This window comes from Ceratotherium simum, chromosome 2, assembly GCF_057802395.1.
Source record: "Ceratotherium simum simum isolate JZ-2026a chromosome 2, ASM5780239v1, whole genome shotgun sequence".
NCBI lineage: Eukaryota > Metazoa > Chordata > Mammalia > Perissodactyla > Rhinocerotidae > Ceratotherium > Ceratotherium simum.
Genome location: NC_141901.1, coordinates 41,445,347 through 41,466,765, shown reverse-complemented (window position 1 = coordinate 41,466,765; position 21,419 = coordinate 41,445,347). Strand labels below are relative to the sequence as shown.

General features: G+C 50.1%; 2 protein-coding genes across 4 annotated transcripts; one reads left to right on the top strand and one right to left on the bottom strand.

The window, feature by feature from the left end:
• Positions 1-149: 149 nt before the first annotated feature.
• MTX1 (metaxin 1) lies at positions 150-4,766 on the top strand. Of its 2 annotated transcripts, none has more exons than XM_087442030.1 (8): positions 150-263; positions 1,263-1,332; positions 1,465-1,544; positions 3,093-3,185; positions 3,350-3,532; positions 3,660-3,736; positions 4,206-4,330; positions 4,427-4,766. In XM_087442030.1, exons 1-8 carry the CDS (start codon positions 183-185, stop codon positions 4,639-4,641), a joined length of 924 nt encoding a protein of 307 aa, XP_087298156.1. In that variant the 5' UTR covers positions 150-182; the 3' UTR covers positions 4,642-4,766. The 2 variants fall into 2 exon arrangements, with proteins under 2 accessions (XP_087298156.1, XP_004436211.2); XM_004436154.3 differs by having other exon boundaries at positions 4,176-4,330.
• On the bottom strand, positions 1,596-21,419 carry GBA1 (glucosylceramidase beta 1). 2 transcript variants are annotated; one of them, XM_087442012.1, is made up of 11 exons: positions 21,290-21,419; positions 9,452-9,539; positions 8,740-8,931; positions 8,470-8,616; positions 8,023-8,156; positions 7,626-7,798; positions 7,156-7,393; positions 6,600-6,824; positions 6,025-6,188; positions 5,512-5,628; positions 1,596-5,421 (listed from the first exon to the last, which is right to left on the bottom strand). In XM_087442012.1, the coding sequence occupies exons 2-11, from the start codon at positions 9,504-9,506 to the stop codon at positions 5,316-5,318; spliced, it is 1,551 nt and encodes a 516-aa protein (XP_087298138.1). In that variant the 5' UTR covers positions 9,507-9,539; positions 21,290-21,419; the 3' UTR covers positions 1,596-5,315. The 2 variants fall into 2 exon arrangements, with proteins under 2 accessions (XP_087298138.1, XP_087298136.1); XM_087442010.1 differs by lacking the exon at positions 21,290-21,419 and adding an exon at positions 9,925-10,529.

Genomic DNA, 21,419 nt, shown 5'->3' with positions numbered 1-21,419 from the left:
GCCCCGCGCCGTCCGGCCGCCTCTCCGGCGCGGCAAAGCCGCGCCCCCCCGAGGTCCGCCCCCCGGCCCCCGGCCCCCGGCCCCCGGCCCAGAGCGCCAAAGGGGCGGCGGCGGGAGGCGGGTCCACGCGGGGGAGGGCAGAAGTGCGGAGGGTGGTGCTTCCGGGACAAAGGGCGGGCAAGATGGCGGCGCCCATGGAGCTGTTCTGCTGGTTGGGGGGCTGGGGGCTGCCGTCAGTGGACCTGGACTGCCTGGCCGTGCTGGTGAGGGGTGGCGCCGGCTCCCTCTGCTGCGCCCTGGAGGACTGGGGAGGGGGCCCGAACTAGCTGACCATCCGAATTTTGCCAGGGCGCCTCAGCACGGGCGCAGTGGGGAAAACTAAGGCCACCAAAGAGCGTGTCTGGCCGGTACGGGCTCAGTGTCCTATGCTGTAGCAGCCTAGGTTTTGTGTAGCAATGGAAGGAGGCCTGATCTGGGATTCAGGAGATGGGTTTTAGTCCTTGCACACCCATTTACCGGCTTTGTGACCTTGGAGCGATCCCTTCTCTCTGGGTGCTGTTTCTTTATCCGGAGGTTTACTAAGGCTGGATGATCTCAGGGTTCCCCGGCTTGGCATTCCTGCCTTCTTCACAGCCTTCCTTTTCTCCTCCTCCCTAAACAGCATTTACTGAGGTTATTGTTTATTGAACCAAAAAGCCCACAGCCGGGTTCTACAGAAAGAGCTTTGGAGTCAGACAGACTAGTTCACCTCGCTCATTCTCTCACTCCTTTATTTAATAAGCATGTATTAGGTCACTTCCAAATATCAAACATTGGCATGCAAGGATGGGTAAGAGTTGGGTAATGGGTAATCCTTCCCTGGATTTGTTTACCGAAAGGCAGAATAAAATGTTTAGGTGCTAAGATCTAAGTAGGAACAGGCCACAGAGACTGCCAAAGAAGAGCATGGTCAGTGCTTCCAAGAAAAGAGATAGACTCGTTAGGAAACACTTATGAGGGTAGGTGTCCACCAGGCAGATGGCAGGAGAGGAGACAGAAGGAAGGATTTTCGTGGCTGACTTGTAGTCACTGACATGTCCATAATCTCTCTGAGCCCTGTGTTGCCCATTGTAAAATGGGAAAGGTAATGTCTACCTCTTTTTTTGTGAGGCAAGCACTAAATATAGAGCGTAGCACGAAAGGTATTCAATAAATGTTACTTCTCTTCTTGATTCACCTGTGGGGGCCATGTCCCTCTCTGCCTTCTGCTTCCTTCCCTGCAGACCTATGCCAGATTTACTGGTGCCCCACTCAAGGTGCACAAGATCACCAACCCCTGGCGGAGCCCTTCAGGTACCATGTGTCCCTGGGGGGTGAGGAAGGGAATGTACAAGGGGAGGAGCAGGAGACAGACAGGGATGTGGTACAAATATGTGTGGATCAGCAGCTAAGGGTCTGGTGGGCATACTTCTTTCTCAATGTCAGGAACTCTGCCTGCCCTTCGGACCAGTCATGGAGAGGTCATCTCGGTACCACACAAGATCATCACCCACCTTCGAAAAGAGGTAGGTGGCTTGGGTAGGGGGGCTGCCAGTGAGAGAAGTTCAGTCAATTCAGTCAGTGCAACACACATTTATTGAGCAGCAAGTATATGTCAAGCTAGACGCAGGTGACCCAGAGCTTCAAGGAGCACATAGTCTGATGGGAGAGACACACACAATGTTGCTGTGATGCAGTAAGCAGCAGGCCAGAGATTAAGCTGGTGTGCTGCAGGGGCATCAGGAGGCACAGTGCCTTCTGCCTGCTGGGCGGGGAGGGAGAGATGAATGAGCTGATGACACATGAAAGGGAAAGGAGAGTAGAAGGGAGTGGTTGGCTCAGATAAGGCCCTCAAAGGTGGGACCAGAAAGGGACTTATAAGGGCCATTGCCCTTTTTTTCAGGGACCAGGTTGGGCTGGATATGGGGCTTAGGATGGACAAGACTTAGAACCAGGGTGGGGAAGTTGAAAGAGTATTACAAGAGGAATAGGGAGGCCTAGGCTCTGCTCTTCATTCTGTCCTAGAATATCTGACCAACTCACTTAACCTCTCAGAGCCGTAAGCTCCTTATTTGTAAAACTAGGGAGCTTACCTAGGATGCTTTACAAAGGTTCTTCTAGCTTTCAGTTTGGTCCCAAAAGGGAACACCTTGTCCGAGTGGGCCCTTCATCTTCATTTCTACTTTCCCAAAGGTGAAGGAGCTGGGAAATTAATGGAGGCTTGAGAGGCATGGAGAGAGGGGATCCAGGTAAAAGCCAAAATTCCTGGCAAGGACTGGGCCACTCCCCTGTTTCCTTACGTATGAACACAGCTTTTTCAGTTTCCAGAGTTTTCTCCTAACAGCCACATTGAGAGGAAATTATTACCCTCATTCTGCAGGGGAGAAGTCGAGGCTGAGAGAGATTTAAGGATCACGCTCAAGAGGTTATTTGGGGACAAAGCTTACTCAGGATGTGGACGGGGGTGCTGAGGAGCAGACACCGGAGCCTAGGAAGGTGTGGCAGGCTGAGACCTGGGGGTGCGGTTGGAATTTGTGTGTGGTGGTGGCGCCTGGCCCATGGAATGAAATAGAAGAAATAACCAAGAGTTAGGCATTGAGAGAACAAGACAGGGGGCCCTGGGCATGGGTTCACTGGGCCCTGGGAGTGTGAAGGTGGTGTCTTCTAGTTCCTGAGGCAGGGACTGAGGCCTGAACTGCATCCGAGCTCTACTCTGCTAGCTTTGTGGTGCCTGGATCGGGGAAGTTACTGTTAGAAAGTTGCCGTCAGCAGGCACGCTGCCAGCTTTCCGTGGAAACTCTGGGAGCTGCTCCTGGTTTGTGGCTGGGCCTTCCTTCCTCCCCCCAATGAGCTTGAGACCTTGACGGCCAGCAGGCTCCAAGACCCAGGCTTTCCGCCAACAGCAACAGGCTACTGGCTGGGCCCAGGCAAGTGGGCCTCAGTGGGAAACACTCCTTGCTCTACCTCTGCTACATTTAGAGGCCAGTGAGGGTGGTACCAGACAGGATGCCTCCCTCCTTGGGGAAGTGCCCCTGGAGTCCCCCAGCATCCACCCATGGACATTTCCTCCACAGAAGTATAATGCCGATTATGACCTGTCCGCCCGGCAAGGGGCAGACACCTTGGCCTTCATGTCTCTGCTGGAGGAGAAGCTGCTCCCCGTCCTGGTGAGTGTGCCCAGACCTCCCAGCATTCATGGCCAGCAGGGGAGGGGGTCAGGTATACTCCACCCCCACCAGGCTCGGAGCAGCTTAGGGATCAGAAGCCCACCCTGCGTCAGGCAGGTGCACTGGCTCAGACCTGCCTCTTCCTTCCTGTGTACCCAATCTAGATACATACTTTTTGGGTAGACACCAAGAACTATGTGGAAGTGACCCGGAAGTGGTATGCAGAGGCTATGCCCTTTCCCCTCAACTTCTTCCTGCCTGGTCGCATGCAGCGGCAGTACATGGAGCGGCTGCAGCTGCTGTGTGGGGAGCACAGGCCTGAGAATGAGGAAGAGCTGGAGAAGGAGGTACCTCTGGGACAGGGGGCTGTTGTATGAGAGGAGCCCCAAGGATGATGGCCAGGAATGGGAGTGCCTAGGAGAGGAGGTGGCACTGTTCCCGCAGCCACAAGCCTACCTTGTGTCCTCCCTATAGCTGTACCAAGAGGCTCGGGAATGCCTGACCCTTCTCTCTCAGCGCCTAGGCTCTCAGAAATTCTTCTTTGGAGATGCGTGAGTCTGACTCCAGGGGAATAATAGGTGGCTTGGAAGAAGATACTTGTTCAGATGTAGCTGCAGGGGCTGGGGTGGGCTCAGGCTCTGGATAAGAAGTCCTTGGGACAGACACTGGGTCCAATGACAGTGGGGCTGTGTGTGGGGCCAGACCCGCCTCAGTGGTTCAGGAGGGTGGGAGGGCTGCCAGGCACAGGGGGGGCCTGCAGGGCTGTGGGGCCCTCAATGTGCCCTTTGTGCAGCTCTGGGATAGAGTCCCATTCAAGGCCAGGCTGGCGCCACCTGGGGAGCCCTTCCCATACCAGGTCCAGAACTGTGTGTCCTCTCCTCCCCTGGTGGCTCCCTGCTGCCCATAGCCCACCTCCCAGCGCCAACTCTTCCTCCGATTCCATATCTACCCCCTCTGCGTCTCCATCCCACCCTTCTCTCTCTGCTCCAGCCCCGCCTCCCTAGATGCCTTTGTCTTTAGCTACTTGGCCCTGCTGCTGCAGGCAAAGCTGCCCAGTGGGAAGCTGCAGGCCCACCTGAGGGGGCTGCACAACCTCTGTGCCTACTGCACCCATATCCTCAGCCTCTACTTCCCCTGGGATGGAGGTAAGGGGTAGATGGATGGTGGGCGCCAGCCTTGGGGAGAGTGGGCAGGGATTCAGGAACTAGCCCCCCTGCCCATCTTCCTTCCTTGACCCTCAGCTGAGGTGCCACCACCACGCCAGACACCAGCGGGCCCAGAGACTGAGGAGGAGCCATACCGGCGCCGGAACCAGATCCTATCTGTGCTGGCGGGGCTGGCAGCCATGGTGGGCTATGCCTTGCTCAGTGGCATTGTCTCTATCCAGCGGGCAACGCCTGCTCGGGCCCCAGGCACACGGGCCCTGGGCATGGCTGAGGAGGATGAAGAGGAATGATTTGTCCTCATGCTCCCAGGACTGATTTTTCTACTGTTATGCATTCCAGAGACCCCTGTGTCTCCCCATTATTGGTACGGCTGGAAATGGGGTGCTACCCCCAGAATAAACCTGCTCACACTGACTAGGATCAGACATTTTCTCCTTTAAGGGGCTGCCATTTTTCCTAACTGGTGCCAAGGGGGCCATCAGGGTGCGTGAGCCTACCCACTGGTGCTTGGCTTCTTTAGCTGCATGCCCTGATGCTGACATCTTCTGCATGGGCCCAGTTTTGCATCTCCAAGAAAGACAAACAGTCCCCAGTTTTGGGTCCAGCTTTCCTAGTCTCTTCCTTTCCTTCACCTCTCCCCCACCCCCATCTTGTGCTTCAACAGACAATGAGCTCACTCTGGGCCTGAGCCCAGTTTCCACAGGCAACCAGCACAGAGCACACGCTCACACAAGCATGGGGGTGGGGGGGCCACTGGGCTTCCCGATCCTTTCCCTAGGGGCCTCCAGCCCCTGGCACCAACTAGAGGGGAGAGTGAGTCACCCAAACCACTGCCCCTGGGCTTATGTCACTCAGGCTCACCCCAGCCCTGCTATACCCTCTTTAGCCACAGACAACATGTGAGCTGACTCTGTCCCTTCAACGCCCATGCTGAGCCCAGGTGCCTGCTTGGGTATCCGCTCCATCACTGGCGACGCCACAGGTAGGTTTGAATGGAGTAGCCGGGTGAGATAGTCTCCAGGAATCCCACAGCAGGATCCTTGATGGTGAGAGGCACATCCTTAGAGGAGCTAGGGAGGGCAGAGGAGAAGCTGAGTGTGTGATCCTGCCAAGCCCACCGTCTTGTCTTCAGCCCAGTTTCCAGGCCCTGCTGCTCTCACCGGTTTAGCACGACCACAACTGCAGAGCCATCAGGATGCATCAGTGCCACTGTGTCCAAGTTGGTCTTCTCACTGGCAACCAGCCCCACTCTCTGGGAGCCCTCAGGAATGAACTTGCTGAAGTGGGAACAGGTATTGTCAGGGACCTCAGCCTAGCCCCTCTGGCCCTGAGGGCAGCTCCCATCAACCCCTCACCTAAGAAGTCAACCTCCGCATTGCCCAACCCCCCCAGAACCCTTGCCAAAGCTCTGCGCTAACTCTCCAGGCCTCGAGCCACGCTGCTGGACATGCCCTGCCCACCTGCCTCCCAACCCAGCATTGGGCATTTAGGGGTTTTCTGTGTCTCTGATGCCATCTAGTCACTTCCTGTCTAGATGGTGCAAGAGGGACAGGTGTGCCTCTCCCAAGGTTCCCACCTTAAACACCTTCCTGCTCCCTCATTTAGGGTGACGTAAGCCCAATGCAGGAGATGCTAGGCCTGGCGTGGAGTGGGAGCACCTGCCCTCCACTCACCTGAAGTGGCCAAGGTGGTAGAACATGGGCTGTTTGTAAAACGTGTCCTTGGTGATGTCCACGATGATGGGGCTGTCAACAAAGTTGCGCACCCAGTTGGGTCCCCCTTCGGGGTTCAGGGCAAGGTTCCAGTCAGTCCAGCCAACCACATGGTAGAGGAGGTTCTAGGGTGGGGACAAGGCAGAGAGACAAAGGCTCAACACTGGGTCCCCAGAGAATGGAGTTAAGGGTCACATGAGGGAGACGGGCTATGGTGCCTCAGCCCTGTGACGGGACGCTCTGTATCCTTAATATCTAAGGAGAGAGGGATTGTGAGGATGAAGACATCACAAGAGAAGCTGAGAAATCCGAGGCAGATGTAACTGCCCGAGACCCAAGCATTCGGGAAAAGGGTGATGGGGTGTGCAGATCTATGAAGGGAAAGCAAGACAGGGAATCATGATATCCCCAAATTTGCCCCAGCAAGCAAGCCATCTGGGGAAAAGTTGGAGAGGAGGGCCTTCTGTCAGCCTGTGGTGAGACCAGGAAGGGCTCTGAGGTGGTCTGCTTTGCGGAAAGGGAGACAGGTGGCTCACCGTGATGATGCTGTGGCTGTACTGCATCCCTCGATCCCAGGAGCCTAGGCGCACGCTCTGCTCCCAGAACTTGGAGCCCACACAGGCCTCTGAGGCAAAGAGCGTGGTGTTGGGGAACAGGCGGTGTGTCTCCCCCAGGGTGGCTTTTGCTGGAGCTAGAAAGTCCAGGTACCAATGTACAGCGATACCATGAACGTACTTAGCTGCCTCTGGGTCCTCCAGCACCTGTACAGGAAAGGGGAAGGACACCTGGGGAAAGGGAGCCACTGAACCTGGCCCCTGCACGGAGGGTTCTGGAAGAAGGACTAGGTGACCTGAGACATGGGCGGTGGGATGAACACAATTAGAAGGGATTAAAGTGACAACCGGGGGATCCATGGGGCCCTGGCGATCCCAGAGCAAGTCTCCATCCCCTCAGCACCGCAGGGGTAGTACCTGGCCCCAGCCTGGGGTGCTCTAGGAATGAAGAGCAGGAGAGGCACTCTGTTCGAGAGCCAGTCATTTGGATGCTGGATTTGGGGGTCACTAGGGTACCCATGGAGGTCCTGGGCCTTACCACTTGGGCCCAGCGGGGCAGCAGCAAGCGTTGGTCATCCAGTATGAGCAGACGGACATTGTGGTGCGTACTGTTGGCAAGGGTAGGACCCAGGTCACGGGCAATGAAGTCTCGCTGGTGTTCAGGGGTGAAGCCCAGGCACTGGAAGGGGTACCCGCTAATGAGCCCTGCAGAAGGCTCGTTCTCAGCTGTCACTGCCCAGAACTGTAACTTGTGCTCAGCATAGGCATCCAGGAACCTGGCAGGAGGAAAGGTGTGAGTGGCCAAGAAAGGGGACCAAGACTCTGGAGAATAGGAGGCCTGATAAGATGGGGAAAACTGAGGGGTCCGAGTCTGAAAGGCCCAGAAGGTAGAAAGACGAGGTGAGGAGAGTCAGATCTGGAGGCAGAACCAGGTCGAGGGTTGGGACATAGACCAGGGTGTCCAAAAGGGGAGGTTGATTAGACCCCATGCCCTTGCTGCCCCCTTACTTGACAAAGTATCTGGCCCAAGTCTGGTGGTAGAGATCCCCTGGCTGACCCTTGAGTGACCCCTTCCCATTCACTTTCCCATTGGTCTTGAGCCAAGTGGGTGATGTCCAGGGACTGGCGAAGAGTGAGACAGGGCGCTGGGCCAAATTCAAGGCTTGGTGAATCAGGGGTATCTAGAGACAAAGGTAGTGAGGAGAGAGACACCCAGAGTTGGAACATAGACAAACTGGCCCAACCAGTGCATCAGGCCTAGCCATCAGCCTCCGCCCTCCTACCCCCAGGACAAAACGGAGAGCAGAGGGCAGGTTCTATGTCTCTCTGCAGGCTGCTCTAGCCTGAGGCTTCTCAACCACCAGGCATCAATGCCACCAGGGCCTGAGGCAGCCAGATTGCCCACCTTGAGTTTGACATCTTCCTCTGGGAGGCTGAAGTTGTGCAACTGGAAGTCATCAGGGGTGTCGGCATAGGTGTATATGCGGATGGAGAAGTCACAGCTGGCCATGGGTACCCGGATGATGTTGTATTCGATTCCTGCAGAAAAAGAAGACCAAGATACAGGAGTCTGAGTCAATAGGAGGATGTGGGACCTGGCCTACCACTTGCCAGTACTGAATTACATCTGAGTCACACCAAAGGGAACTTGGGTTGGGGCCTGTGGAGCCAGGCACATGGGTGAAGCACAGGCCCCCAAGCCTGAGAGTCCCCAAGACTCAGTGGAAGATGTGTAGGACCTTTTTATTCCACTGGGCATTAGGAGAGGACCCAAATGTTAGGGATGGGTGGAAGTCAGGGTCAAAGGAAAGGACAGGGTCAACTGCACTGTGTCATCTTGCCCCCTCCTCACCTTCTTCAGAGAAGTACGATTTGAGTAGCAAATCCCGGGCAGGGGGTGACAGGGCAAGGATGTTGAGAGCAGCAGCATCTGTCATGGCCCCTCCAAATCCCTTCACTTTCTGGAACTTCTGATCTGGCTGCAGGGTCAGTAGCAGCCCTGGGGACATCCACAGGGAATAAAGGGTGTCAGTGCACAGGGGAGAAACTCCGTGGTGGTTGCTGGCATGATTTAGTTCCAGCAGGATTGAGCCTGGCTCGAGGTGAGGGGTGTAGTGGTCACCTGTGCCCGTGCGGTTGGCCTGGATGGTCCCCTGACTCAGCTCCATTCGGCGCCCGCTGCGTGTGCTCTCGTAGCGGCTGAAGGTGCCAGTGGCAGGCAGGGTCAGGGGGTCAAGAGAGTCACAATACGTGGCATTGCAGACACAGACCACTGAGCTGTAGCCAAAGGTTTTAGGGCTGCATGGGCGGGCACCTGGAAAGGAGGAAGCACAAGCAGAGGCAAGGGCTGAGGGATGAAGATGGGGTGTAGGGGCACACAGGTTGGAAAGCGAGACCCAACACTGGTTTCAAAAATCCTCTTGCTGGGGCTGGCCCTGTGGCATAGCGGTTAAGTGCGCGCGCTCCGCTGCTGGCGGCCCGGGTTCGGATCCTGGGCGCGCACTGACGCACTGCTTGTCGGGCTATGCTGTGGCGGCGTCCCATATAAAGTAGAGGAAGATGGGCACGGATGTTAACCCAGGGCCAATCTTCCTCGGCAGAAAAAGGGGAGGATTGGCATGGATGTTAGCTCAGGGCTGATCTTCCTCACAAAAAAAAAAAAAAAAGGAAAAAAAAATCCTCTTGCTGTACCCTCACCCCAAGGTTGGTCTCAGTCACTCCAAAGGGTTGCTGAGCACCTGCTGGAGTGCACCACCAGTATGCCAGAAGGCTCACAAAGGCCCATAAGGCAGAAGGGAGCCTCGGGCTACCTCCTTCCTCCTTGACTCACTCACCTGATGCCCACGAAACTGCCTGAAGTAGAAGCAATCCCATGAGGCTGGCAGCCATGATGCCTACCCAGCCCAGGTGCTTGAGACACTCCTGAGAACAGAATAAGAAGCAGCTAGAAGGCAAGCCCCTCTCCACCCTTCAGCTACTCTCCCAGGCAGGGCTCGCTGCCTGTGGGCACCCAGAGTCTAGTGTCCCACCTTTAATAGGGATGGAACAAGGCCCACAGACACCTGAGTGCAGCCCTCCCTCCAAGCCCCCTGCTAGTGAAAGCTCTCTGCCCACCCCCACCAGGACCCGCCTCCACCCCTCTTCTCACCCATTTCTCCCTCGACGCCCCCCCCATCTGTTCCTCCATCAAAGAGCCATGATGGCCTGGGTTCGAGGAGAGTCTGTCATTCACTGAATTCCAGGGCCTGGATGGCCAGGATTCCAGAAGCAGCGTGACAAGACCAATTGGGAGCCCTGGCCCACTCACCTCTATGGGAGGACTTGAAAGCTCTACCACTAGATAAGAAGTCTGCAGGGTTCCCGAGCCTCAGCGGGATAGAGGATCCACTAAATAAAAACAGAGATGCAGGTACCTGCGGTAGCTACTGACACCAGATTAGCCCTTCGGGTTAATTCCGGCATAATAGAGTGGACAGGTCATGTGATGATGACGGGAGAGTCACATGATACAGGAAATGAGGCAATTGCAACCATACTTGTAAAGGGCTACTGGCTTCTTCCGGGCTGTTGGCGATTACACACTCTATGATAAATTCTGGAAGGCTTGTGTGGATGACTACTTTAGGAAGAATCTAGATCAAAGATCTGAGTGGAGGCTTGGGTAGAGACTCCTGAATCCCATAGGATGGGAACCACAGCAGGCACATTGCTTTCTTGAGAAAATTTTTTTTTTTTATAATTTTTATTTATTTATTTCCCCCAAAGCCCCAGTAGATAGTTGTATGTCATAGTTGCACATCCTTCTAGTTGCTGTATGTGGGACGCGGCCTCAGCATGGCTGGAGAAGTGGTGCGTCGGTGCGCGCCCGGGATCCGAACCCGGGCCGCCAGCAGCAGAGCGCGCGCACTTAACCGCTAAGCCACAGGGCCGGCCCAAAAATTTTAAATACTAATACAAGTGATACTAATAAAAGAAGTTCACTGTGCAAAATACTGAAGTCAAAATACTGAGAGGATTCAGACAGTCTTTGCCCTATAGAGGCTCATGAGGCAGGGGAGTCATGTGATTACACGGATAGTTACAGATAAAGACAAAAACAGGTAACAGGTGTGCATGGAGGGAGGCTTCCTGGCGGGGAGGTGTCCTGGAAGGCTTCCCGGAGGAGAAGGGGCGGGGATTATTAACCATCAAAGTCCAGGGAGGATGGGCCCTAGGCAGAGGGAGGGCCTGACTGAAGGGAGGGAGTCATCAACATGGCGCCTCTCGAGACCTCCATTCTTTCATCATCAGATGCAACTTGTCATAACTGTTCTTCCTTTCTCACAGGACAGGGAGGTTGTGTAAAGTAGTTCAGAAATTGGAAAGGGTTGCAGAAAGCTGTATCCTCCGTGGATGAGAGAAGGGGGTGGTCCATGCCTCATGCCTCATGGACCACATCACATATGACTTAGTGGTTGTGACACAACCATGACCTGACAACTCCAGCTCTCTGAGCCTGCTTCCTCACCTGTAAAATGGAGGCAGTCCCACACCCTCATGGGTCATTACCAGAATCTGTGAGATGAGCACAATGCCTGGTGCATAGTAGGTGCTTGGGAACCGCCTGTTTGTTGTTTTTGTCTCTTTGTTTTGTTTTTTTTTTTTATAATTTTATTTATTTATTTTCCTCCCCAAAGCTCCAGTAGATAGTTGTATGTCATAGCTGCACATCCTTCTAGCTGCCGTATGTGGGACGCAGCCTCAGCATGGCCAGAGAAGCGGTGCGTCGGTGCGCACCCGGGACCCGAACCTGGGCCGCCAGCGGTGGAGCGTGCGCACTTACCCGCTAAGCCATGGGACCGGCCCTGTCTCTTTGTTTTTTAAAATTATCTCAGTGAGTCTTTTCCTGACACACTCCAGGCAAAATTGATCCTCCCTTCTTCTAGGTTCCTATAGCACTTAAGTATATAGTCTCAGATGAGCTGGATTTGAATCCTGGCTTCACCATTTCCTAGCTGTTTGACCTTCAATAAATTACTTTAATCACTCTAAGCCTGTATTTCTCATCTCTAAAAGAGGAGTGATGACTCCTACCTCCTGGAGTTGCTGTGAGGTTTAAGTACGATAATGTGTGTGTCTAGCACAGTGCTTGGCACGAAATATTGCAACCAGTTAGGTCTGTGTTTATGGAGGGAGCTTGGAGTTCCCTCCAAGGAATGTCTTACTCATTCTGTGTAGACGGCCTGGCACAGAGTGGGTAGGTGCCAAATTGTTGAACTGAATTGAACCATCATCACTATGTCAGTATTGGCCCCATCTGGACTTCCTGTTTTTCCAGGAAATGTTACGCAGGGCTTGTTCTCTGAAGGAGAGCAGGTGATATCTAGTACCTTACTTCCCTTTAGTTCATTCACTCCACAAATATTTATTAAGCACATACTACATTTGCCCCTGCCTGCTCTGTTGGGTGTAGAGCCCCCCTCCCCTCCCTGTTTCGCTCTGCAGGCACAGAGTTTGTGAGTCTCTTGTTTCTTCTTTTTATCCTTCAGTTTGCAAAAGTTTTCCAGAGTGGATACCATCTCATCGTTCAGATTTCTCTCACAATGTGATTTGCTCTTGAGGCTTTTATATTTTATTTTCTAAATGAAGTTGGTTATAATAAGGGCCAATATTTATTGAGTACTTATTCTGTGCTATTTTATGTTCATTGTCTCATTTCATTCTCACAAGGCAGATACTATTATTTTCCCCATCTTAGAGAGAAGGAAGCTAAGACTCTGAGAGGTCATTAAATTGCTCCAAGTCCCTTGGCTACTCAGTGGCAGAACCTGAATTCATGTCCAGAGTCCTATGACACACATCACACATTTAATGAGTGTCTCCAGTATGCCAAATGCCATGCTAGGCGCTGGTTATTTTCAGAAGCTGCTGTGCTGGTCTACAGTGTTCACTTTGTATTGTTTTAAAATCATCCTTTGTTTTTATGGAGTGTTTTACCTGCCCAAGATGAAGCCCAAGTTGGCTTCTGAAGTGCTGGCTATGTGGCAACATTTCTGGATCCATGTCCTCCAAGGGTATTAGTCAGGGGATACCAATTCAATAATGAAACAAAATCCAGAACTCCCAAGTTGGACAAGAATGATTGATTTTCAGTTAGGGAGGGGGGGGCCCTGCCTCCATCCCTGAGCTTCACTCTCCCCACCCTGGGAGATCTCAGCCCAACAGCCCGAGCACCCCCTTTTCATAGCAAGTATTTTCTAACATACTCTTTACTATCCTGAAATGAATGTATAGATGAGATGACTTACCTACACACATAATTTAGAAGAAAAATAATGGGACTATTTTATTATTTTTTTTTCTTTTTTTGTGAAGAAGATTAGCCCTGAGCTAATATCTGATGGCAATCCTCCTCTTTTTGCTGAGGAAGATTGGCCCTGGGCTAACATCCGTGCCCATCTTCTTCCACTTTATATGGGACACTGCCACAGCATGGCCTGACAAGCACTGCGTCGGTGCGCAGCTGGGATCCAAACCTGCGAACCCCAGGCAGTTGAAGCGGAGCACGAGCACTTAACTGCTGCGCCACCGGGCCGTCTGTAATGGGACTATTTTTTATAATAAAATATGTTTTCAATAAGTAAATGCTGGGGCCGGCCCTGTGGCTTAGCGGTTAAGTGCGCGTGCTCCGCCACTGGTGGCCCGGGGTTCGGATCCCGCGCACCGACGCACCGCTTCTCTGGCCATGCTGAGGTCGCGTCCCACATACAGCAACTAGAAGGATGTGCAACTATGACATACAACTATCTACTGGGGCTTTGGGGAAAATAAAAAAAGGAGAGGATTGGCAATAGATGTTAGCTCAGAGCTGGTCTTCCTCAGCAAAAAGAGGAGGATTAGCACAGATGTTAGCTCAGGGCCAATCATCCTCAAAAAAAAAAAAAAAAAAAGTAAATGCTTAGGCACGATTACCTAGAACACATAATGTAGTCAGATCTTACACTAACCTAAATGGAATAAATTAATATTTAAAAGAAGCAAAAACAGCCCGTGAATTAATAAATAATTTCAATGTCATTTTCACTATACGTAATTTTCACAACATGTAATTATCACTGTGCTGCAAAAACATAAAATATATAAAAGTCAAAATGGTTAAAAGTCAATCTTCATGAATAAGATTCAGTACATTCCACATGTCTACAAATTTAATATTTGATTCTAAGCCTTGGGAATTCAATAAGGAAAAGGATAGTCTTTTCAACAAATGGTGCTGAGACAACTGGGTATTCACATGCAAAAAGATAAACTTAGACCCTTACCTCACTCCATAACCAAAAATTAAAGCAAAATAGATCATAGACCTAAATGTAAGAGTTAAAACTATAAAACTCCCGGAAGAAGGCATAGGAGTAAATCTTCGTGACCTTGGATTAGGCAATGGTTTCTTTTTCTTTTTTTTTTAAACAACAATAAACATTTATTATCTCACATCGTTTCTGTGGGTCAGGAATTCAGGAGTGGCTTAGCTGGACAGTTCAGATTTGAGGTTTCTCATGAGACTGTAGCCAAGATGTTGGCCAGGGCTGCAGTCATCTGCGGGCTTGACTGGGCCAAGGCTCTGCTTTCAAGATGAGCCACTAACTAACAGAGGTGGTGAACTGGGGCTGGCCGTTGGCAGGAGGCCTCATTTCCTCGCCATGTGGACTTATCCATAGGACTGCTTCAGTGTCCTCACATCATTCATGGCAGCTGGATTCCTCCAGAGTGAGTGATCTAAGAGCAAGGCAGAAGCCACAACGTCCTAGGATTGCACATTATCATTTCTACGATATTCTATTGGTTACACAGATCTTCCCTATACAGGGTGTGTGGGGTGGACAAAACAAAGGCGTGAACAGCAGGAGGTGGGGAGCATTTGGGGCCATCTAGGAGGCAATCTGCCATAGTCCACCCTCCGGCCCCCAATAAGTCATGTCCCTCCAACATGTAAATAGCCTTACCTCCTCCCAAAGTCCCCAAAAGTCTCATCTTATTATAGCAAAAGTCCAGAATCTCATTTGGCAATGGTTTCTTTTTTTTTTTTTTTTTTAAAGATTTTATTTATTTATTTTTTCCCCCCAAAGCCCCAGTAGACAGTCGTATGCCACAGCTGCACATCCTTCCAGTTGCTGCACGTGGGACTCGGCCCCAGGATGGACGGAGAAGCGGTGCCTCGGTGCGCGCCCGGGATCCGAACCCGGGTCACCAGCATCGGAGTGCGCGCACTTAACCACCAAGCCACGGGGCCGGCCAAGGCAATGGTTTCTTATATATAAATCCAAAACACAAGTGACAGGAGGAAAAAAAGATAAATTGGACTTCATCAAAACAAAAAGTATTTGTGCTTCAAGGATGCCATCAAGAAAGTGAAAAGACAACCAACCCACAGAATAGGAGAAAATATTTGCAAATCATATCTCTGATAAGGGCCTAGTATTCAAAATATATGAAGAACTCTTACAACTCAATAATAAAAAGATAACCTAATTTAAAAATGGGTGAAGGACTTTTTTTTTCCTGAGGAAGGTTCACCCTGAGCTAACATCCATTGCCAATCCTCCTCTTTTTTGGCTTGAGGAAGATTAACCCTGAGCTAACATCTGTGCCCATCCTCCTCTATTTCGTATGTGGGTCACCGCCACAGCATGGCTGATGAGTAGTGTAGGTCCGCGCCTGGGACCCAAACCCACAAACTCTGTGCGCTGAAGCAGAGCACGCCGAACTTAACCACTATGCCATGGGACCGGCTCCAGGAGTAAAGGATTTGAATAGACATTTCTCCAAAGATAATATACAAATGGCCAACAAGCACATGAAAAGATGCTCAACAACCTTAGTCATTAAGGAAATGCAAATCAAAACCACTATGAGATATCACTTCACATGCCCAAGGATGGCTATAATCAAAAAGGCAGACAATAACAAATGTTAACAGGATGTGGAGAAATTACAATGCTCGTATGTTACTGGTGGGAATGTATAATGATGCAGCCACTTTGGAAAAGAGTTTGGCAGTTTCTCAAAATGTTAAACATAGAGCTACCATATGACCCAGCAATTCCACTTGTAGGTATCTACTTAAGATGAATGAAAACATAGGTCCACACAAAGACTTGCAAGTGAATGTTTACAGCAGCGTTATTCATGGAAACAACATAAATGTCCAACAATTGGTGAATGAATAAACAAATTGTCGTATTTCCCTACAATGGAATACTATTCAGCAATAAAAAGGAACACAATACTGATACATGCAACAATGAACCTCAAAAACATTATGCCAAGTGAAAGAAGCCAGCTACAAAAGATCACATATTGTCTGATTCCATTTATATGAAATTCTAGACTAGGTGAATGTATAAAGACAGGAAATAGATTAGTGGTTGCCTGGGGCTGGGGTGGGAATGGAGATTAACTGTTGTACAACTCAGTAAATTTACTAAAAAATCACCGAACTGTACACTTACAAGGAGAGACTCTTATAATATGTAAATTATACCTCAATTAAGCTAGTAAAAAAATTTATTACATATGTGCAGACAGTTCATTGCTTTTGCAGGAAGTGCACTACTGCACTGAAACTCTTTTCAACTAAACATATTACATAGTTGGAAATGCTCTAATACACTGAGTAGACAGATGCAGTACTTTCAAGACAATGTATTTTATTTAAGCTTCCTTCTCTATAATGATCTCCTAAATTATTGGGCTTTGTCCAAAAAATAGTTTTTGTAAAACTTTTCTGCATTATTATATATTAAAGTCCTGTTGATTTATATTTGATTTTATATTTGCATATGTTATTGAGCAGAACATTCCAAAGTCACGTAGAATAAGAGACAATTCTTCCTCGTGCAGGACTGTCCTGCATGTTATAGATCATCTACCCTTCCCTTTCTCCATCCACTAAATCCTCCAAGTGCCTCCTAATCATAGTCTCCACTAAAGAACTCAAGACACAAGTTTCCAAAATGCCCCCTAGGGGGCGACTGAGAACCACTGCCCTAGGGGCATCACCTCAAACACCTAGGCCTCGCTGCAGTGGCCACTAGGGGCGTACTGGGTGGCCACAAATGTGTTCCTCAGTCTGCTTTGCACAGCACTTTTTTAAAAGACTTAGCTAGGGCCAGCTCCGTGGCTTAGCGGTTAAGTGCGCGCGCTCTGATGCTGGCGGCCCGGGTTCGGATCCCGGGCGCGCCCCAAGGCACCGCTTCTCCGTCCAGCGCGAGGCTGAGTCCCACGTACAGCAACTAGAAGGATGTGAACCTATGACATACAACTATCTGCTGGGGCTTTGGGGGGAAAAAAGTGAATAAATAAAATCTTTAAAAGACTTAGCTAAACACCAAAGGAGGACAACTGGGAAAGAAACATAAGGGGGCGCCCCAAGGCACCGCTTCTCCGTCCAGCGCGAGGCTGAGTCCCACGTACAGCAACTAGAAGGATGTGAACCTATGACATACAACTATCTGCTGGGGCTTTGGGGGGAAAAAAGTGAATAAATAAAATCTTTAAAAGACTTAGCTAAACACCAAAGGAGGACAACTGGGAAAGAAACATAAGCGAAACGCAGAAATACAAAAATAGTTTGGTTGATGGGGCCGGCCCGGTGGCACAAGCGGTTAAGTGCGCTCGCTCAGCTGCGATGGCCCGGGGTTCGCCGGTTCGGATCCCGGGCGCGCACTGACGCACCGCTTGGCAAGCCATGCTGTGGCGGCATCCCGTATAAAGTGGAGGAAGATGGGCACGGATGTTAGCCCAGGGCCCGTCTTCCTCAGCAAAAAAACAGGAGGATTGGCATGGATATTAGCACAGGGCTGATCTTCCTCACAAAAAAAAAAAAAAAATAGTTTGGCTGACCCAGCACAGAAGTTCTGACCCCACTTCAGCCAGCCCTGTGCCGGGCTGTACGCTTGGCTCAGATAGCAGACTGGAGACTGGCAAGTATCATGTCACAGGCTCCTTGCTCTTTAGACCTCAGACCAACTCCCCAAGGAAGGCACCCCCTCCCAGTCCCACTGTCACCTCCATGGTCAAGTCAGAGAGACACTTCCTCATTCCATGCGTAGCAAAGTAGGTGCTCAAAAAATATGTACAAGATGAATGAATGCATAAACCTTACCAGTCAACTTAGAACCTGTCCTTTCAGCTTTGGTTTCTGATTTGAAGATACACCACTCCTCCTGATTACTGACATCAAAAATGACTTCTTTCTCCAGTGAGACCTTTCTGCCCCTTACTCACTAGGGTGTGGCTTCACCCTTGGACTCATCTGATTAACCAACTCTTTTTCTTTTTTTTCAGCTTTATCAAGATATAAGTTTAAGGTGTACAACGTGATGATTTGATATGTGCATATATTGCAAAATGATTACCACAATAAGGTTAGTTTGATTAACCAACTCTTAAACAATAACCATAGCATTCACTGTAAAGCCGAGTGCAAATGGAGGGTACCTGTTCCTCACATGCTATCCTATAATTTTTCTCAAGACAACAAAAGCCAATCTTTCATGAGTGCTTTACATTACATGCATTAGCCTGACAGCTCCACGTTACAGATGAGAAAACTGAGACTTAGAGAGTTAAATGAGTGGCAGAGCCAAGCCTAAATGCAGATCTGTCCTCCTCTGAAGCCAGGCAGCTCCAGCCATCATGTCATACAGCCTCCCGGATATTTCAGTAGCATATTTCTAGTCTTCTTTAAAGGTTATAAACAGTTGCAGAGCAAATTTCATGGTTCCTATTTCTTTGAAACCTCAAAACTCTTCACTCAGAGGCAAGCAGCACCAAATCGGGGCTCCATGATGAATGAATGAATGGGTTAAGTTACCAACCACATTCCACGATTCAAGGCCCTGCTTGTCTGTTTCAGAGACTTCCTTGGTGTGGTGTGAAGCAAAGGAGTGGTGAACTTCAGGGAGAATGAGGCTAACTCTGAACATGATTGTTAGAGTTAAAGTGAGACCTAATGGAGGGGACTTGGTTGAGGCGACAGGAAGTATGGATTCAAATACTGAACACCTGCAAGCCTGCTTGCACATTCCTCACTGTTTTGAGCCTCCCATGCAGGGCGGTACTTAGGCTCACAGAAGATGATAATGTCTGTGAGGGTGTTCCTTGTGAACTGTAAAGTTCCAGTAGATGGCAGGAATTATTACTATTATTGTTATTCAGCCTTTCTTTCTTCCCTCCAGGTACAGTCAAGGGAGTCTTCTGTCCAAGACCTCTACCTCCACCCTTGCTCCCTCCGGCCACCGCCATTTCTCTCTCATCCCCTTAAGGAGGGGCAATACGGAAGGATGTTTTAGCACGGACACCAGAGTGACTATACAGGTTTAAATCCTTGCTTCATTACTCACTAGATCTGAGATATTGGGAAATAACTTCTCGGAGCTTCAGTTTCCTCATCCCCAAAACTCTTGCCTCCACAGTTGTTATGAGGATTTAATGCAACAATGCATGTAATATTATTATTTATAGCCAAACTTCTGGAACGAGCTGCTACACTTGATGAGTCCTCTCTCACACTTCCTATACTCCAAAGGCCAACTCTGGACCCTCTCTGCTCCAAAACTGCTCTTGCCAAGGTCACCAATGATCTCTTTGTTGCTAAGTCCACGGGATAATGTCCAGCCCTTATCCAACTTGACTTTTTACCTCCGTTGACACATGACCTCTCCCTTCCTGACACACTCTCTTCTGTTTTCATGACTCCACACTCTGCTGGTTTGAATGTCCTCCCACTTCCTTGGCTGTTCCTTCTCTGTTGTAGGCTTCCCCTCCTCTTTCTGTCTGTGGGTGTTCCTTAGGGTTTTGTCCCAGGCTGTCTCTTCTCATACATCATGCTCTTTGATTACCATGGCTTTGATTACCTTCTAGTTGCTTTTGGTTCCAAAATCTCCACCTCCAATCCCAATGCTTCTCCTGGGATTGACTTTGTGACATGACTCTGCCCTCCAGACCTTTCCTCCGGGTGTCTCACAGACACTTCAGCAGGCCCATCACAAGATCATCATCTCCCCCAACCAAACCTGCTCTTCCTTCTGGGTTCTCTTTTCCTGTGAATGGAACCCCTTCCTCCCAGAACCTGGGACTCATCCTTGACTCTGTCCTCTTCTTGTACCCTTCTCCCCATTATTTCTCTCCTGAACTACTGACACATCTCTCTCTTGGTCTCCTAAACTCCACTTTTCTCCTCCAATCCGTTCTCCAAGAACTGGATCTAACTAAAATACAAATTCTGAAGCTACCACCCTCCCTCCTAAAATCCTTCAGTGGTGCCACACTGCCGTTAAGAGGACTTACGGGATCTGGCATCTTTGTTCCACCTTCACATCTCACCTCTCCACTTGCCCCTGATGCTCCAATCACATTTCCTCTAATAGGCCACATTCCATCTTGCCTCTGCTCTCCCCTCTGCCATGACTACTTTCTTCTTCTTCTCTCTTGAAAAAACTGAATAATTACTCTTTTTCATCAAGGGCTCAGCCTTAATGTCACTGCCATCAGTACTATTTTCCTGATACCCTTGACTGGGTCAGGCACCCTTGCTATGTGCTCCCTAATTCACACATTCAACAAATAATAATTGGGTATCTGCTATGTGCCAGGCACTGTTCTAGATCCTGAGGATACAGCAATGAATAAGATGATAAAGTCCCTGGCTGTACGGAGCTTGTGTTCTAGTGGGGGTAGCAGACAAAAAAAACAGATAATTTCAGATGGCCATGAGAATTATGAAGCAAAACAAAGGGGTAGGGAGTGATAGACAGAGTGAGTGAAGGGGACAATGTAAGAAGTGAGTTTGGAGAAAAAAGTTGGGGGGCCAGATTCTGTAGGGCCTTAGTGGCCACAGTGAGTCTGAATTTTGTTCTAAGATGGAAATTCACTGGAGAGTTTGGTGCAGGGAAGTGACAAGATCAGATTCATATTTTTAAAAGATCACTTTGGCTGCTGTGTAGAAATCAGACTGTAGGGGGCAAGTGCCAAGCCAGGGAGACCAGCTTCCAGTTACAGTTGCCAGGGACTTGCTCCTTCCACATTCTTTCTGCTTTAGAGTCCTCCTAAAGGCTCTTCCTTAAGGATGCATCACTTTTCACCTCCATTTAACCTAGTTAATGCCTATTCATCTTTCAGAACTCAGCTCAGATGTCATTTTCTCCAAGAAATGCTCTCCCTCCACACACACCCCTCCTGTAAGACAAGCTCATGGCCCTTACATCTCCTTTGTAGCTCTTATCACAGTTGTAATTACTTGTACAAATGGTTTAATGTCAGTTAGAGTGTCCAGTGGCCCGCTAACTCGTTTGCTTGCTGATCTGTCAGTGCGTAAGCCGGGTAGGGTAGGGACCAGGCTGTCCTGGCTCCCTGCCATATCCCCAGTGCGTAGCACAGCGCCTGGCGCTGGTCCCGTGCTCAGTGAACGTTTGTCAAATGACTGAAGAATGGATAAATTATACAGACCTTCCTCCCACTCCACCCCTCAAAAAACACAAGTGGACAGAGGAGGATTTGAAAATTGTATCCCCTTTTTCATTAGTAAAATACAACCATCCCTACAATTAATAACAATGGTGATGAAAAGGTGAAGCGCAAACGCAGGGACGGCAGAGTTGAGATCCAAACAGTGCAACATCCATTAAGCCTACCGTCGGAGAAGCGAAACAGCAGCCCCAACCGGAGGGGAAGGGACATCCCACAGCAGCCTGCTAAACGGAGTGGGCGGGGCGGGAGCAGGGGGCCCAGCGGAGCTGGCGCGCGAGCGAGGCTGCAGACCCC